This window comes from Anolis carolinensis, chromosome 4, assembly GCF_035594765.1.
Source record: "Anolis carolinensis isolate JA03-04 chromosome 4, rAnoCar3.1.pri, whole genome shotgun sequence".
Classification (NCBI taxonomy): domain Eukaryota; kingdom Metazoa; phylum Chordata; class Lepidosauria; order Squamata; family Dactyloidae; genus Anolis; species Anolis carolinensis.
In genome coordinates this window covers 178,057,288-178,071,697 of record NC_085844.1, presented here as the reverse complement: position 1 = coordinate 178,071,697, position 14,410 = coordinate 178,057,288, and the positions used below count along the sequence as shown (strand labels likewise).

Sequence of the window (14,410 nt, the reverse complement as noted above, 5' to 3'; positions counted from 1 at the left end):
AAAGAATGATATTGAAATACCGTAAAATTTGCTTTGAGTGTTATGAACACTGGTGTTAAATTAAATTCTAAATATGAACGTGTGAAAGTAACCAACTTCCAAAGTAAGTAAATTCTAAATTACAAAGTTAGTAAATGCTAAATATGAACGTGTGAAAGTAACCAACTTCCAAAGTACTGGGCTACATGTATAGAATGGAACTTTCTAGCACTCTCAAAAAGATCAAAACCCCCTAAACCATCACCCAACAAAGTGCAAGCGATTTTCACTGGAAAGGGTAAAATTATCCTGAAATTAGTATTACTATTAATATTATGTGGATAAATGTATGCTTGTGTGTACTTGCATATAAAAATACACAGGCTTCTTGGCATTCAAATCTGGCAGAAGTGACCTGTTTCATATTACAAGAGAAGATTAAAATGAAACTCTTGCTTAAGGAGTGGCTACAGTAATGTGTTACATGTGAGTTATAATCAGAAAAAAGCATGGATGTTGATACTTTAGTTTTTCGAACAACATAGTTACAAATATCACCTTTGAAGGCAGAGGGCAATAACTATTTTGAGTACCACATTTCTCTTTTAAGGACAGATGAGCAAGAGTCTCCTTTTTGCAATATCACCCCTTACTGGCCATTTTACTGAATAGCAGTAATACATCATTTTTAGATGGGCACCACCTCACTGTTATTTCATCAATATTCAAGACACCAGGAAATAAGAGAGAAAGGAGCATGAGAGAAAATGAAGGGGAATACATCATAGGATCAAGAAAAGGTCAAAAAACCTAAGTAGACAATATAAGCTCATCTCGAACATGCCTTTTGCTACCATAATGCAACATGCTATCAAGTACACTAGTGCTTTGGGCGAAAATTGATGTGAATTTTATATGTAGGTCACACCATCTAATGTACCTACAGTAATCTTTCATCATCCAGTTAATTAAAAGCTAAAAACTTAATAACAGAATATGAAAGGAGGCCCTCTTTAAGAAACCTGACATTAGTTATAATGAGCTACATTTATTCTTCAGCTGTGAGACAGAACTCACCTCCTGAATGCTACTGCTTCCTGAGAAGTTGAGGTTGTACTCCCGCTGGACTTCTCGATGGGTGACGATCAGCATGAAGTTTTGATTTAATGATTCCTGCAGGGTACTGAAAGGGTTGAAAGAAAAATAAGAAAATCAGGAGTGAACATGTTCTAGCCTGCTTTGCATTTAGCTGCAAAACCCCAGGAGTACCCTAAACTCTGCAGAGACAAGTCCAGGCACAATGTTATCATCAGCTTTCTTTTTTCTCCTAAAGGCAGGGAAGCATGCAGGAAATGACCAAGGGGACTAACCTGTTAACTCCTTCTCTCCTAAGGTGGCTGAAACATCAAAAGCTACACTTCAACTCTTTAAAATGTTCATAACACAGAGCCAATTGCAATAATCAACTACAGTGAACACATACACGTTTATCAATACAGTGTTCTCTGCTTTATGCTGATAAAGCCTAAATATACTGCTAACATGCACAGATACAGAAAATAGATACATGTACACTATGATTTATTTGATTTATTGCATTCACCAAGTTTAATTAAGGCGGTGTATGTTCTACTTCTTAGAATATTCTGATTCTATTATCTATACACAGATGTATAAACTGATACAAACACTCACATATTCATGATTTTCTTTTTCAATTAAGCTGCCTAATTAACCGCCAAGAGAAAGTGTTAAAATACTGGCATTTACCAGTAAAGTACAACACCAAATGAAATAACCAAATCATTGTCCAGATTTACTTGTTACTCTTGATATTTACCAAGGCAGACTATAAAATATTAGAAACTGATTTTTAGAAGAAAATTTGATTTTTATTCTTTTTTATCGTATTGTTTAACAGTCTTGACACATACTTCACATGTAAACAGTTTAGCCTCTCCTTATTGCCACTACTGTCTCTTCCTTAATCATGTTTTCCTTGTTATTGCAAAACATACTCTTTACCAGACTAACCTGTACAACCATTTTTCTCAGTTTGAGATATCTGTGAACCTTTTCACCCAACACAATATCTGGGTTGATAATTTTCAATGGGGTTCTTATTTTAGAGTTCATATTTTTATTTTAATTGACTTTAAAATATATGTTTACCAAATTTAATTTATTAGTATATAAATAAGCAGAGTGCCTCTTTTTGCAAGAATAAAATACTTGTGAATGAGGAAAGATTCTAAAGTCTCAAGACAGCCAAAGTCTATAGCATTTAGAATGAGCTGATGATCAGCTACTATTCCGGCTTTTGTTTTATTTTATTATTATGTTGATGTACTTTGGGAATATTTGAAAGGAAAAGTAGGATAAAAATCTGAGTGAATGTTTGTGGAATATATAATACTCATGTTCCACCATTAAACACGAGTAGGTAGATAAACATGAGTAGGGGACATAAACCATGCATACAAACCACAACCCATACACAACCTTGAGTGTCATCCCTGCCCATTTATCCACAATCTTGTAGCATTTTGTGCCAGTGTTGAAAAATCTCTGAATGGCACTAGTAGGCTGAGGTGAATGACCGCTTACACCAGACAAAATTTTAAGATGAAACAAGACTTGTTATTTCATTGGAATGTTAGAACTCTCTATGCAATTGGAAGCCTGCTCTATCACCCAGAATTGACAGAAAAAACATTGAACAGTAAAATAATTCCTCAAGAATAGCTGTTTACCGAGTGTTAAAACAATGGTAGAAGAACCAATTAATTTCTTCATAATTTAGGAAATTCCTCAATTATCTTGGATGTCAACATTTACTGTTAAAGCTATGAAATAAAACAATAGTAGGTCAAATTCTATTCTGCCTTGGTCAGACCACACCTGGAACACTGTATCCAATTCTGGGCACCACAATTGAAGGGAGATGTTGACAAGCTGAAATGTGTCCAGAGGAGGGCGACTAAAATAATCAAGGGTCTGCAGAACAAGCCCTATGAGGAGCGGCTTAAAGATCTGGGCATGTTTAGCCTGCAGAAGAGAAAGTTGAGAGAAGACATGATAGCCATGTATAAATATGTGAGGGGAAGTCATAGGGAGGAGGGAGAAAGCTTGTTTTCTGCTGCCCTAGAGACTAGGATGCGGAACAATGGCTTCAAACTACAGGAAAGGAGATTCCACCTGAACATTAGGAAGAACTTCCTCACTGTGAGAGCTGTTCAGCAGTGGAACTCACTGCGCCGGAGTTTGGTGGAGACTCCTTCTTTGGAGGCTTTTAAGCAGAGGTTGGGTGGCCAACTCTCGGGGTGCTTTGAATTTTCCTGCTTCTTGGCAAGAGGTTGAACTGGATGGCCCGTGTGGTCTCTTCCAACCCGATTATTCTAAATAGTGAAGAAGCTTGGACAACCAAAACTGTTTTGAAAAATACCAGATACAATTGTTATTATTCATGTTTTGGATATTTACCAATATCGTCTTCTAAATATGGACCTTTGCACATAAAACAGTGGGGAGCTTCTGGACAGCATAAGGAACATCAGTTTTCAAAGAAGGGAAAGTTAATACTTTCCTGTTTATATCATTTCTGTATCAAAATTTGAGATTACACCTTTCTCAAGCTTCAATAGGGAAAAGGAGGCAGTAAGGCAACACACTCTTCCATATATTGCCTGGATTTGTTCTCGCCAGGCTTACCTCATATAACCTCTTTTTCATCAAATTCTTGCTGGCACAGGTTGCATTATTTCCTTATTATGACTACCTAAATCACACTTCTCCAATTTGAGTAAGCTGCAGAAAGAATTCCTACAATTTTGTGAAGGTAATGGGGAACATTCAAGATGTCAAGCTCTATTTTGCTTTCTTTTCAGTAGGGATCTGATGAGGGAAATTAGGGACTTGCGCTTCCACAATATTTAATTTTGATACGATGCAGCTTTGCATATAACAAACATAATTATGCTCAGTATTTGCCAGCATACTATGTGCAGTTGATTAATCTTGCACAAGAACATCTTAAGTGTTTATGTTGAATTCACTGATGAATACTCCTTTGTCCAAATGACTGGTATTATCCCATCTGGACGGACAGTGATTGATCAGGCAAGAGAAAGGACAGTGTACGAAAACACACACAATATATTTCAGTGTCAAGAATGTTTCTGTGAAAAAGTGCCAGGCTACTGCATAGATTTCCGTGGCCACGATAGAAAATTACTTGGTTGTGTGGAAGTGGCATTTGGAACAGCCACTTAAGTGGCCATCTAAGTTTCACTTTCATAATTGTGGACTTCAGTTGTTGCACATTGATATAGTTTGTGCAAACTCAACATTTTTTGATGGTGAGTAACATCCTATTTTCAACCAAAATTATAAACAGAAGTGACTTCCAGTTGCATGTTCTTAGAATCATAGAACATTGGAAGAGACCTCACGGGCCATCCAGTCCAACCCCCTGCCAAGAAGCAGGAAATCGCATTCAAAGCACCCCCGACAGATGGCCATCCAGCCTCTGCTTAAAAGCCTCCAAAGAAGGAGCCTCCACCACAGTCCGGGGCAGAGAGTTCCACTGCTCTCAGTGAGGAAGTTCTTCCTGATGTTCAGGTGGAATCTCCTTTCCTGTAGTTTGAAGCCATTGTTCCGCGTCCTAGTCTGCAGGGCAGCAGAAAACAAGTTTGCTCCCTCCTCCCTATGACTTCCCCTCACATATTTATACATGGCTACCATGTCTCCCCTCAGCCTTCTCTTCTGCAGGCTAAACATGCCCAGTTCTTTAAGCCGCTCCTCATAGGGCTTGTTCTCCAGACCCTTGATCATTTTTCTCGACGCTTTCCAGCTTGTCAACATCTCCCTTCAATTGCGGTGCCCAGAATTGGACGCAGTATTCCAGGTGTGGCCTGACCAAGGCAGAATAGAGGGGGAGCATGACTTCCCTGGATCTAGATGCTATACCCCTATTTATGCAGGCCAGAATCCCGTTGGTTTTTTTAGCAGCCGCATCACATTGTTGGCTCATGTTTAACTTGTTGTCCACAAGGACTCCAAGATCTTATTCACATGTACTGCTGTCCAGCCAGGCGTCCCCCATTCTGTATCTTTGCATTCCATTTTTTCTGCCGAAGTGAAGTATCTTGCATTTGTCCCTGTTGAACTTCATTTTGTTAGTTTCAGCCCATCTCTCTAATCTGTTAAGATCATTTTGAATTCTGCTCCTGTCTTCTGGAGTGTTAGCTATCCCTCCCAGTTTGCTGCAAACTTGATGATCGTGCCTTCTAACCCTTCGTCTAAGTCGTTAATAAAGATGTTGAACAGAACCGGGCCCCGGACGCAACCCTGAGGCATTCCACTCGTGACTTCTTTCCATGATGAAGACGATGCATTGGTGAGCACCCTTTGGGTTCGTTCGCTTAGCCAATTACAGATCCACCTAACCGTAGTTTTGTCTAGCCCACATTTTACTAGTTTGTTTGCCAGAAAGTCGTGGGGGACTTTGTCGAAGGCCTTCCTGAAATCCAGGTATGCTACATCTACGGCGTTCCCTGTATCGACCCAACTCGTAACTCTGTCGAAAAAGAGATCAGATTAGTCTGGCATGACTTGTTTTTGGTAAATCCGTGTTGACTATTAGCAATGACCGCATTTGTTTCTAAATGTTCGCAGACCACTTCCTTAATGATCTTTTCCAGAATCTTGCCTGGTATCGACGTGAGGTTGACTGGACAGTAATTGTCGTTCTTTTTTCCCTTCTTGAAGATAGGGACCACATTCGCCCTTCTCCAATCTGCTGGGACTTCTCCTGTTCTCCAAGAAGATAATTGCCAGTGGTTCTGAAATAACCTCAGCTAGTTCCTTCAATACTCTTGGGTGTAGCTGATCTGGCCCTGGGGACTTGAATTCATTTAGAGAGGCCAGGTGTTCCTGGACAACTTGTTTCCCTATTTGGGGTTGGATTTCCCCTAATCCTTCGTCCATTCCATGTTGCTGAAGTTGAATGTTCTTGGGTTTATTTAGCTGGTTTTAAGCTGAGAGCCAAGCAAGCTCTTCTTAATCAATCTGCAGCTCTTAAGAGACGGTGAATAGTATTTACAAATGTTTTTGCATCTAAAAAAAGGGAGGGGAATTATGGCTTTGGGTGGCCAGGGGATCTTGAGAGACACCAAAAAAAGGTTTCCTCAACCCTCCTGAAAAGGATACTTCGTGAAACCCTCCCACTCCTTACCCTTCCACTTCCATTTCCAGTCAAGATGGCAGTGCTGGAGGATATTGCTCTGTCTTATAGCAGCTATCCTATGGAGCACCAACAGGGTTCTTTTCTACCCCACTACATCCTCTATTTCAGGCAACCTCAAACTCCCTCCAAACTCTTTGGGCCTCCAAATCCAAGAAGCCCTACCCAACTTGTTCAATGATCTGGGAGCTAGAATTGGAGGCCCAAACAGTTGGAGGGCCGGAGTTTGAGGATGCCTGTTCTATTTTATCATATATATGGAATTCCAAAATGAAATCATGTAAGGATTTTATTAACATTCTTTCCTCTGAAGAGAAGTCAAGGAAGTGATCTGAGATAAGATATTTTCATGACGGAACTGGCTCCTTCAAGTAGCTCTCCTTGTACCAGTTTTGTTATATATTTTTTGGCACATTTGGCCAATACTTGGCTAAACAGGTGAATGGTATAAAAATATCTTCAATCATGTACTGTTTTAATGTAATAATCTGTGGGTTTTTTTATTATGTCAGAAGCAAATTGGGACAAGTCACTTCTGGTGTGAGAGAATCGGCTGTCTTCAGAAACGTTGCCCAGAGGACACCCGGATGTGTTACCATCCTGCTGGGAGGCTTCTCTCGTGTCCCCACATGGGAAGCTAGGGCTGACAGACAGGAGTTCACCCCGTCTCACGGATTCGAACTTTCAACCTTCAGGTCAACAGTTCGGCCGGCACAAGGGTTTAACCCATTGCGCCACAGTGGCCCCTGCTTTTTTAAGTGACTAATTCAAAATTGCTAATTGCTCTGGAAACCCAAATGTGTCAATAAAGCAAACTAAAAAGCCAAGTAGCAAGAAGCTAGGCCTGGGCTGAGTGTGTTCCTAGGAATCAATGAACATACTCAACCCATGCCTGGCTGGTTACTTTTTGATTCCTTACCCCATCCATTTTATTCAAAACTCACAAGGGAATAATTTTCCAAAAGTTTGAGGGGTTAAACAACAAATGTCCTTACTTACTCTGTGGATGGCCAATTTTACTAATCAACTGAAAGGCATAGAATGAAGATTGCTGTGTTAAAGTATTTATGCAGTTATTTTCATTTTAAATGGGCTTTTTGTTGATTTTAGGGAAAGATGAACCAAAAAAGTAAATAATGTATAGATAATGACAAATATTTACTTGCTCATATTATGTATTTTAGGAAATTCTGCTTCATGGAAAGAAGATCAGACAAAATTGGTAGTCTTTCAAAAATGCATTTAAACCTAGAGTTACCATTCAAAGCAATGTGTGTACCCATGTCTGATACACACACCAAGGATTCTTGTTTGTTCTTGTGAAACTGCCATGAATAAAAATCTACTCTCTGCTGATTTCATACAGTTTAGTATCACATATTTCAACTTCTTGGGAAAGCTGAAATTTTGGAATAAAAAAACTTTCAGCTTGAAATAGGATCTCTGGTGGTATAAAGTAATACAGTAATTGGTCCTCCTTTATTTAATTAAATTAACATGTATGATGCTTGTTAGAGGAGATGACAAATTAGATTATGCTCTAATTTGTGTAAGTGAGAACTCTGCATTAAGGAAGTACCCTGACTAATGAAGGCATAGTGAGCATCACCGGTTTCACTCTGGTTTAAAAAAGCACTCATTAAAATATTTTCCAAGTGGCAAAAATCAGCAAACCTCCAAAGGACAAGGAAGTGGAAAATGTGTATGCTTGAAGAGCATATCTCTTGTATGCAAATTCACAGTTGTAAATTAGAATATAGCTGCTGCAAAATCCCATTCATTGCCAATGTATTATTTTAATTTCTAAATAAAATTTCCTGTTGAAGTACTAAGCATTTAAGATACACATGTCAAACGCAAGACCCATAGGCCAAATCCAACCTGCCATGTCATATTTTGTGGCCTGTGAGGCTTTCAATGCCAGGGCAATACAGTTACATTTATATAGTCTTACAATTATAAACAGCCCTTAGAAGACACCTCTAATATAGGAATTAAGATTATGCAGAACATGGCTAATGGGCAACTGTTCCCCCAGTCATCTCCTGCTGCTTAATAAGATTCACATGCAAGAGACTAAATCGACACCTCAGTACCTGGAAACTAAAAAGTCTTACATTTTCTTATTTATATCTAGCTGCTCCTTATCTGTTCTAGATAAGGCCCTGGTGGTTGATACTTTCCATGTCAAGAGTAAGTAAATCTACCAGTCTGAAAGTTAAAGGAGCTATCCAAGATACTGAACCATTCCCCAAACTAGGCTCAGCAAATTGGAAAGCTCCTTTAAAGTTTAGACTAAAATCCAGCACAGATTAACAATATCATTGACATGGAAGCCACCAGCCATCAGGGATTAGGACTATGTGGCATTTTGGGTATTGTTGTACTACAGTTCCCATCCATTCCACTAAGCAAGTCCAGTACTGTGGGTTTATGGGAACCAAAATCCAACAACATCTGGAGAGGCTTCACAATGCAATCCTTGTTCGACATAATGCTTCTGTGGTACGGATCCACTGTGTGTGAAATCAGGTCTTGGGTAGCAGGGAACATAGCACTGAGTGCATTTCCTCTGAGGCCATGAAATGATCTCCACATAGTGGCCACAAAAAGCATCAAGTCCAACCCCCAGCCATGTGGGAAAACACAATCAAAGCACTCCCAACAGTTGGCTATTCAGCTGTTTAAAAATCTCCAAAGAAGGAGACTCCGCTATACTCAAAGGCAGTGGATTTCACTGCAAAACAGCTCTTACCATAAAGTCTTCCTAATGTTTAGATGGAATCTAAGTAGAATTTAGATGGAATTCTTCTGTTTTTGAAATGAAACTATGAGGTTATTTTAAAAAATGAATGTGGAACAAGACAAAACTGACATCTATGCCCATATTTTGAGTGCTTAATTCCTAGAAATCTACTTTGAGTATCTGTATAATCAGACATCTTAGTGCTGCATTACCACTCTTGTGACTTTTCAGAAGAATATGAAACTATACTTTTCCACTAGTGCTCTGTTGCCTCTCTCTCACATATATATTTTCTTTTTATCATTTTATTCTGTTTGACACCACTTACAGTTTCAGAAAGGCAAACCATAACTATAGACAGACAGACTTTAATCTTAGTATGGTAGTAACATACATTTTCGCTCCCCCCCCCTCATCATTCTTATCTCCCCAGGTGAATATAGATACTAGCATAATGTCTTGCCCATAATCCCATCTTCACAACTCTTTCTCCTCCAATAACTTATTATTTAAAAAAGAGGTGCAAGATGCATGTTTTCCATGCATCCATATGCTCTAAACACCTAGATAAAGCCAATGAAAGCTACAGAAAGAAAGAAGAAACAGCCAATCTGATGTCCTCCATGTACTTTGAATCAAAAGGCAAAAGTGGGTTGGAACAGTATGGGGCAGCAATAACAGCAGCCAGACAGAATAAAAGATAACAATATAGAATCATAGAATCCTAGAGTTGGAAGAGACCTCGTGGGCCATCCAGACCAACCCCCTGCCAAGAAGCAGGAGAATCGCATTCAAAGCACCCCAGACAGATAGCCATCCAGCCTCCGTTTAAAAGCCTCCAAAGGAGGAGCCTCCACCACATTCCGGGGCAGAGAGTTCCACTCCTGAACAGCTCTCACAGTTAGGAAGTTCTTCCAAATGTTCAGGTGGAATCTCCTTTCCTGAAGGTTCTTTAGCAAGCTTCCAGTGAATTGTTGCTTTCTCTGAAGAGTGAAGGAATTCTTCCATCCATGTAACAGAATTGAAATTCTATCCTAATATTTCAGCAATTATTTGCCAACTCCTGTACAGTAGAATCTAACACATCTATTTTTATAGGTAAATGGCCCTGAACTCTATATATTTTACCCGAGTTAAATTGGCATATTGTAGCCTTAGCCTAGTTCAGCTCTATAAAATTATTCCTCTATTTCAGAAGAAAATTATCCATTATTCATACTACTTATTCATTTTTACCTTCAAACATCTAAATTTTTAACAAAATATCATGACACATAATAATTAACATTTCCATTGCAAACACACAGATTTATACAAGCTCGTGTCAACAGACATCCAAATTTACTATAATTACAGTTTATTTACACTAAAACAAAATATAAAATCGGTATGTAAATGTAATGTTTGTAGTAGCTAATGCAGCAGGAGATAGAAGATTACTCTCAAACACCAATCAGTCAGAAAATTTGATCCATATGGAGAATGAGAAGGGTTTCTGCTTGTTTACTTTGTCTTGCCTTTTAAAATTTTGTGATTTTCTATACTGTCTCATTAAGTAGCCTGACATTAAAAATAACTTCAAAAGTCTCAGTGACAATAATTAAACTGCAATCGCAAAGACATTTCTTTAGAAATAAGTCCAACAGAATTTAACAGAACAGCTAGATAACATAACATCACCATCATTTCTATATGACCACCCCCCTCCCAAAGATGATAAACTGTTTTCAACATTTTAACATTTCAACCTATAAAATCTTATACCATATAAATATGGTATAAGATTTAAGGCAGGCATGGGCAAACTATGGAAATTCCAGCCAGTTTATAGGAATTGTGGGAGTTGAAGTCCAAACACCTGAAAGGCCGAAATTGCCCATGTCTGATTTAAAGTCATAACTGACACACATTTGCTTATATTTAAAATTAATACATAGTATTGGTTACCAAAATGCAACCTCTGCTCAATACACTCTCCTGCTTTAGATCTTTCCATTCACTTAGTTTCATTGCTCACTTAAAAGTGCCAGAAATAGCTATTCAACTTTGCAAATTTAGCACTTAGTTAAATATAGTACAGTCAATAATCTTCAATAGCTATGAATTATGCAGTGAGGCTGTAATTCGCAGGAATTAACTGGGATATGAAGAATTAGTTGGGTTCAAGTAAGAGCTTGTACTAACCTAGTAGACTATTTTCATTTCTTTCAAGAATTGCCCCACACTTACTCATACTCATAAAATATCTTTAAATCTCTTCACAGTATCAAAAACAGTCTATAAGCATCCAGAGAACAAGAAGTTCTGTTTTCTAATATCTAAGGGATATCTGAAATTGTTTCATGACATTTTGATAATACTCTTTCTTGTGTTTTTATCTATTCTGCCTTACTTTTGATGTTGCCTGGAGTCTCAGTTCTGAGAGAAAGGTGAGGCATAGTAATAAATTTAATAATAACAACGATGAAAGTATTCTTGAGCTCACAAAACTAGTTTCAAGTATTAGATCTTCAGTTTTGCATTTATATGGGTATTTATCTAAATTCTTAGGACAGCTTACATCATAAGGCAGAAATCATAAAACAAATACACAAAGAGGAAAGAAACTGAAAATTCAGACTGATGAAACCATGTTAGGACAGTGCAAATTATGAACTACACCAGCCAAGAAAAAAGATTTGAAGGCCTGGGAAAATATAAATATCTTTCACAGTTCACAATGCTATAATTTTGTTTTAGCTACCATGGTTGCATCCTATAGAATTTGGGGGTTAGTAATTTGGTAAGACACTTTTCTGACTGAGAGGTCTAGTTACTTCTCCGTAAACTGTAAATCCCAGGACACCATAAGTTCTTGCAATCGTGGCTATAGGGGAATCATGATGCTATAGCAATGTACTGAGAAAGTACCTCAGGCCAGAATTTCCACAGGCAGGCCACCACAACTAGGAAGGACCACACCTTCAGAGAGCCCAGAGGAAAGATGACGTCTGGAGAAAGATTTCTGAAGATTTAGATAGGCTTATATGTCAAATGGCCATCTTTTAGATAACTAGATCCCAAGCACCGCACACTATTTGGAAGAGTTATCTGCTCTCTCCTTTACCCATCATAGTACAGCTACACAGAATCTGACTATATCTAAGCCTCCGGAAATGTTATTAACTCCTCAGAAACTCCTTTTAAATGAAATTTCACACTGCTACTTTGACTTTATAAAAATTAATACTAGGAAGTTGTGTTACTGAGCAATTTCAAATATTAATTCTCAAACACTGCCATATGAAATTATATTTTCTCTGTCTGACTGCTGAGAATAGCACTTCCTGACTTACTGGGAATGCTACATGTGGTTCACAAGTTCTCTTCTTCAGAGGGGCAGCTGGCTTCTTTTTCTCCTTCTCAGAAGCCCATACAGTTTTCAAAGCCTCTAAGGAATCCAACATGACAGTTGGATGAAAGCTTCATCTTGCTCAGTTGCTATCTGTTCCATGCAATTTTGTGAACTGTGTCTGTTGTGGCTGATTTTTTCCATCTTTCATTTTACCTCAACTTTAGTGGTAGCAGTATGGGTTACATATCCAGTTTGTCAGAAACAGCTGGGGATGCAGGATCACTTCCAGCATAGGGATATAGGACTCCACCACAAGTCCAGGTAGCAGGGGATTCATGCAGTGATTTCTGTCCACATGGAGTCCTACACTTGTCACTCCAGTTCTATTCAGCAAGCAAACTGAACATATTGATTTCCATCAGTTCACATCCTGTTCTTCCAAATCCTGGATCTGGACCATAATAGGGCTTACTCTCTTTGGCTATATCCAATAAAGTAGTGACTTTTTCCATTGCTATAAATGCTATATATACAGTAGACTGACAGTTAACTGGCATCCACCAGGATTGACAAATGCCAGAGCAGTTAAAAAATCAGTCATTTAGAAAAAATACAAGTATAAAAGTTCTCATTTTAAGCATGTGTGACTATTTCTGTACACTGAAGATTTATTAGGGGCACTGGCCATCTGGGAAGGAAATACCATAGATTTCAAGTCTGTATGAGTAGTAGAACCAGGTTTGATTTTGCAACAAAACCTTTAACATAACCCCTGCTCCCAGTCTCTTTATAACAGTGGTTCCCAGCTTTTGGGCCTTCAGGTGTTTTAGATTTCAACTCCCAGAAATCCCAGCCAACTTACCAGCGGTTAGGAATTGTGGGAGCTGAAGTCCAAAACACCTGGAGGCCCAAAGGTTGAAAACCACTGCCTTATAGCATGCTGTTGCATTTTTTTAACAATAACTTACCCAGGCATACTTGATGAGGATGGTGGTGGCAAATCAGGTGTTAAGACATAGAGGCTGTTATTTTTTGGCAAGTGTAGAGTTTTTAAAACAGTCTGTAAGAAAAATAATAGTTGTTACAATACATCTTAATCAAGTGCTCCTTTTTCAAACAAAGAGCCAAATTAGACATGATGCTAAGCGCATTATTAGCAATCACATCTCTGTTGAAAACACACATACACATTTTCAGGAGGGAGCAATTAACAACACGAATAAGGAGGTCCTCACTGTGGCCCTAATGAAAATCTCCCCCCCCCCCCATATAATACCAGTGGTTATTAATGACACACTTAGCATCGTGTCTAGTTTAACCCTAAATGTGTGTCACTGAAATAATGGGGCAATTTGCACCTAATGTATGATGTGCTACATGGTATGCTGACATATTTCTTTCAGCCACAATAATCAATTTCTATGTAGCTGAAGAAAAGGAAGAACCATGATTCCTTTCTGGCCTAACAAAGAAAAAGTATTTCTAGAATTAAAATTACTGCTCAATATTTTATGTGTCTAAATATGAGGGGCCAGGCTGTGGCGCAGGCTGGTGAGCAGCTGCTGCAATAAATCACTCTGACCATGAGGTCATGAGTTCGAGGCCAGCCCGTGGTGGGGTGAGCACCCGTGAATTAAAAATAAAATATAGCCCCTGCTCATTGCTGACCTAGCAACCCAAAAGATAGTTGCATCTATCAAGTAGGAAATAAGGTACCACTTAATAAAAGTGGGGAGGCAAGTTTAACTAATTTACAACGTTGGAATGAGGAAGTGCCATCAGAGTGGATGATGAAGCAGCTGCTCCCCCTGTGGCCAGAATCGAACATCCCCTCAGGAGAAGGTTAACTTGCCTCTGCGTCTGTCTGTCTGTCTGTCTCTGTCTCAATTTGATGTGTTTATGGGCATTGAATGTTTGCCCTGTATGTGTATAATGTGATCCGCCGTGAGTCCCCTTCGGGGTGAGAAGGGCGGAATATAAATATTGTAAATAAATAAATATAAATAAATAACCTCAATTCAGGGTGATTTCAGGGCTAGATAAGCTATACTGCCCACTCAAGCTTTTTCCCCAATCTCCACATCCAATTATCGTTGTAACAGAGCAA

At 38.7% G+C, this 14,410-nt stretch overlaps 1 protein-coding gene across 1 annotated transcript in view; it reads right to left on the bottom strand.

Moving 5' to 3' along the window:
• The window catches only part of faf1 (Fas associated factor 1), a 234,135-nt gene that overhangs the window by 150,280 nt on the left and 69,445 nt on the right, over window positions 1–14,410 (bottom strand). Inside the window, exons 6-7 of the mRNA XM_062978316.1 lie at window positions 13,272–13,363; window positions 1,057–1,162 (exon numbers count right to left, since the gene is read on the bottom strand). Coding sequence (XP_062834386.1) covers window positions 1,057–1,162; window positions 13,272–13,363 — 198 coding nt within the window. The remainder of the gene's footprint in view (window positions 1–1,056; window positions 1,163–13,271; window positions 13,364–14,410) is intronic.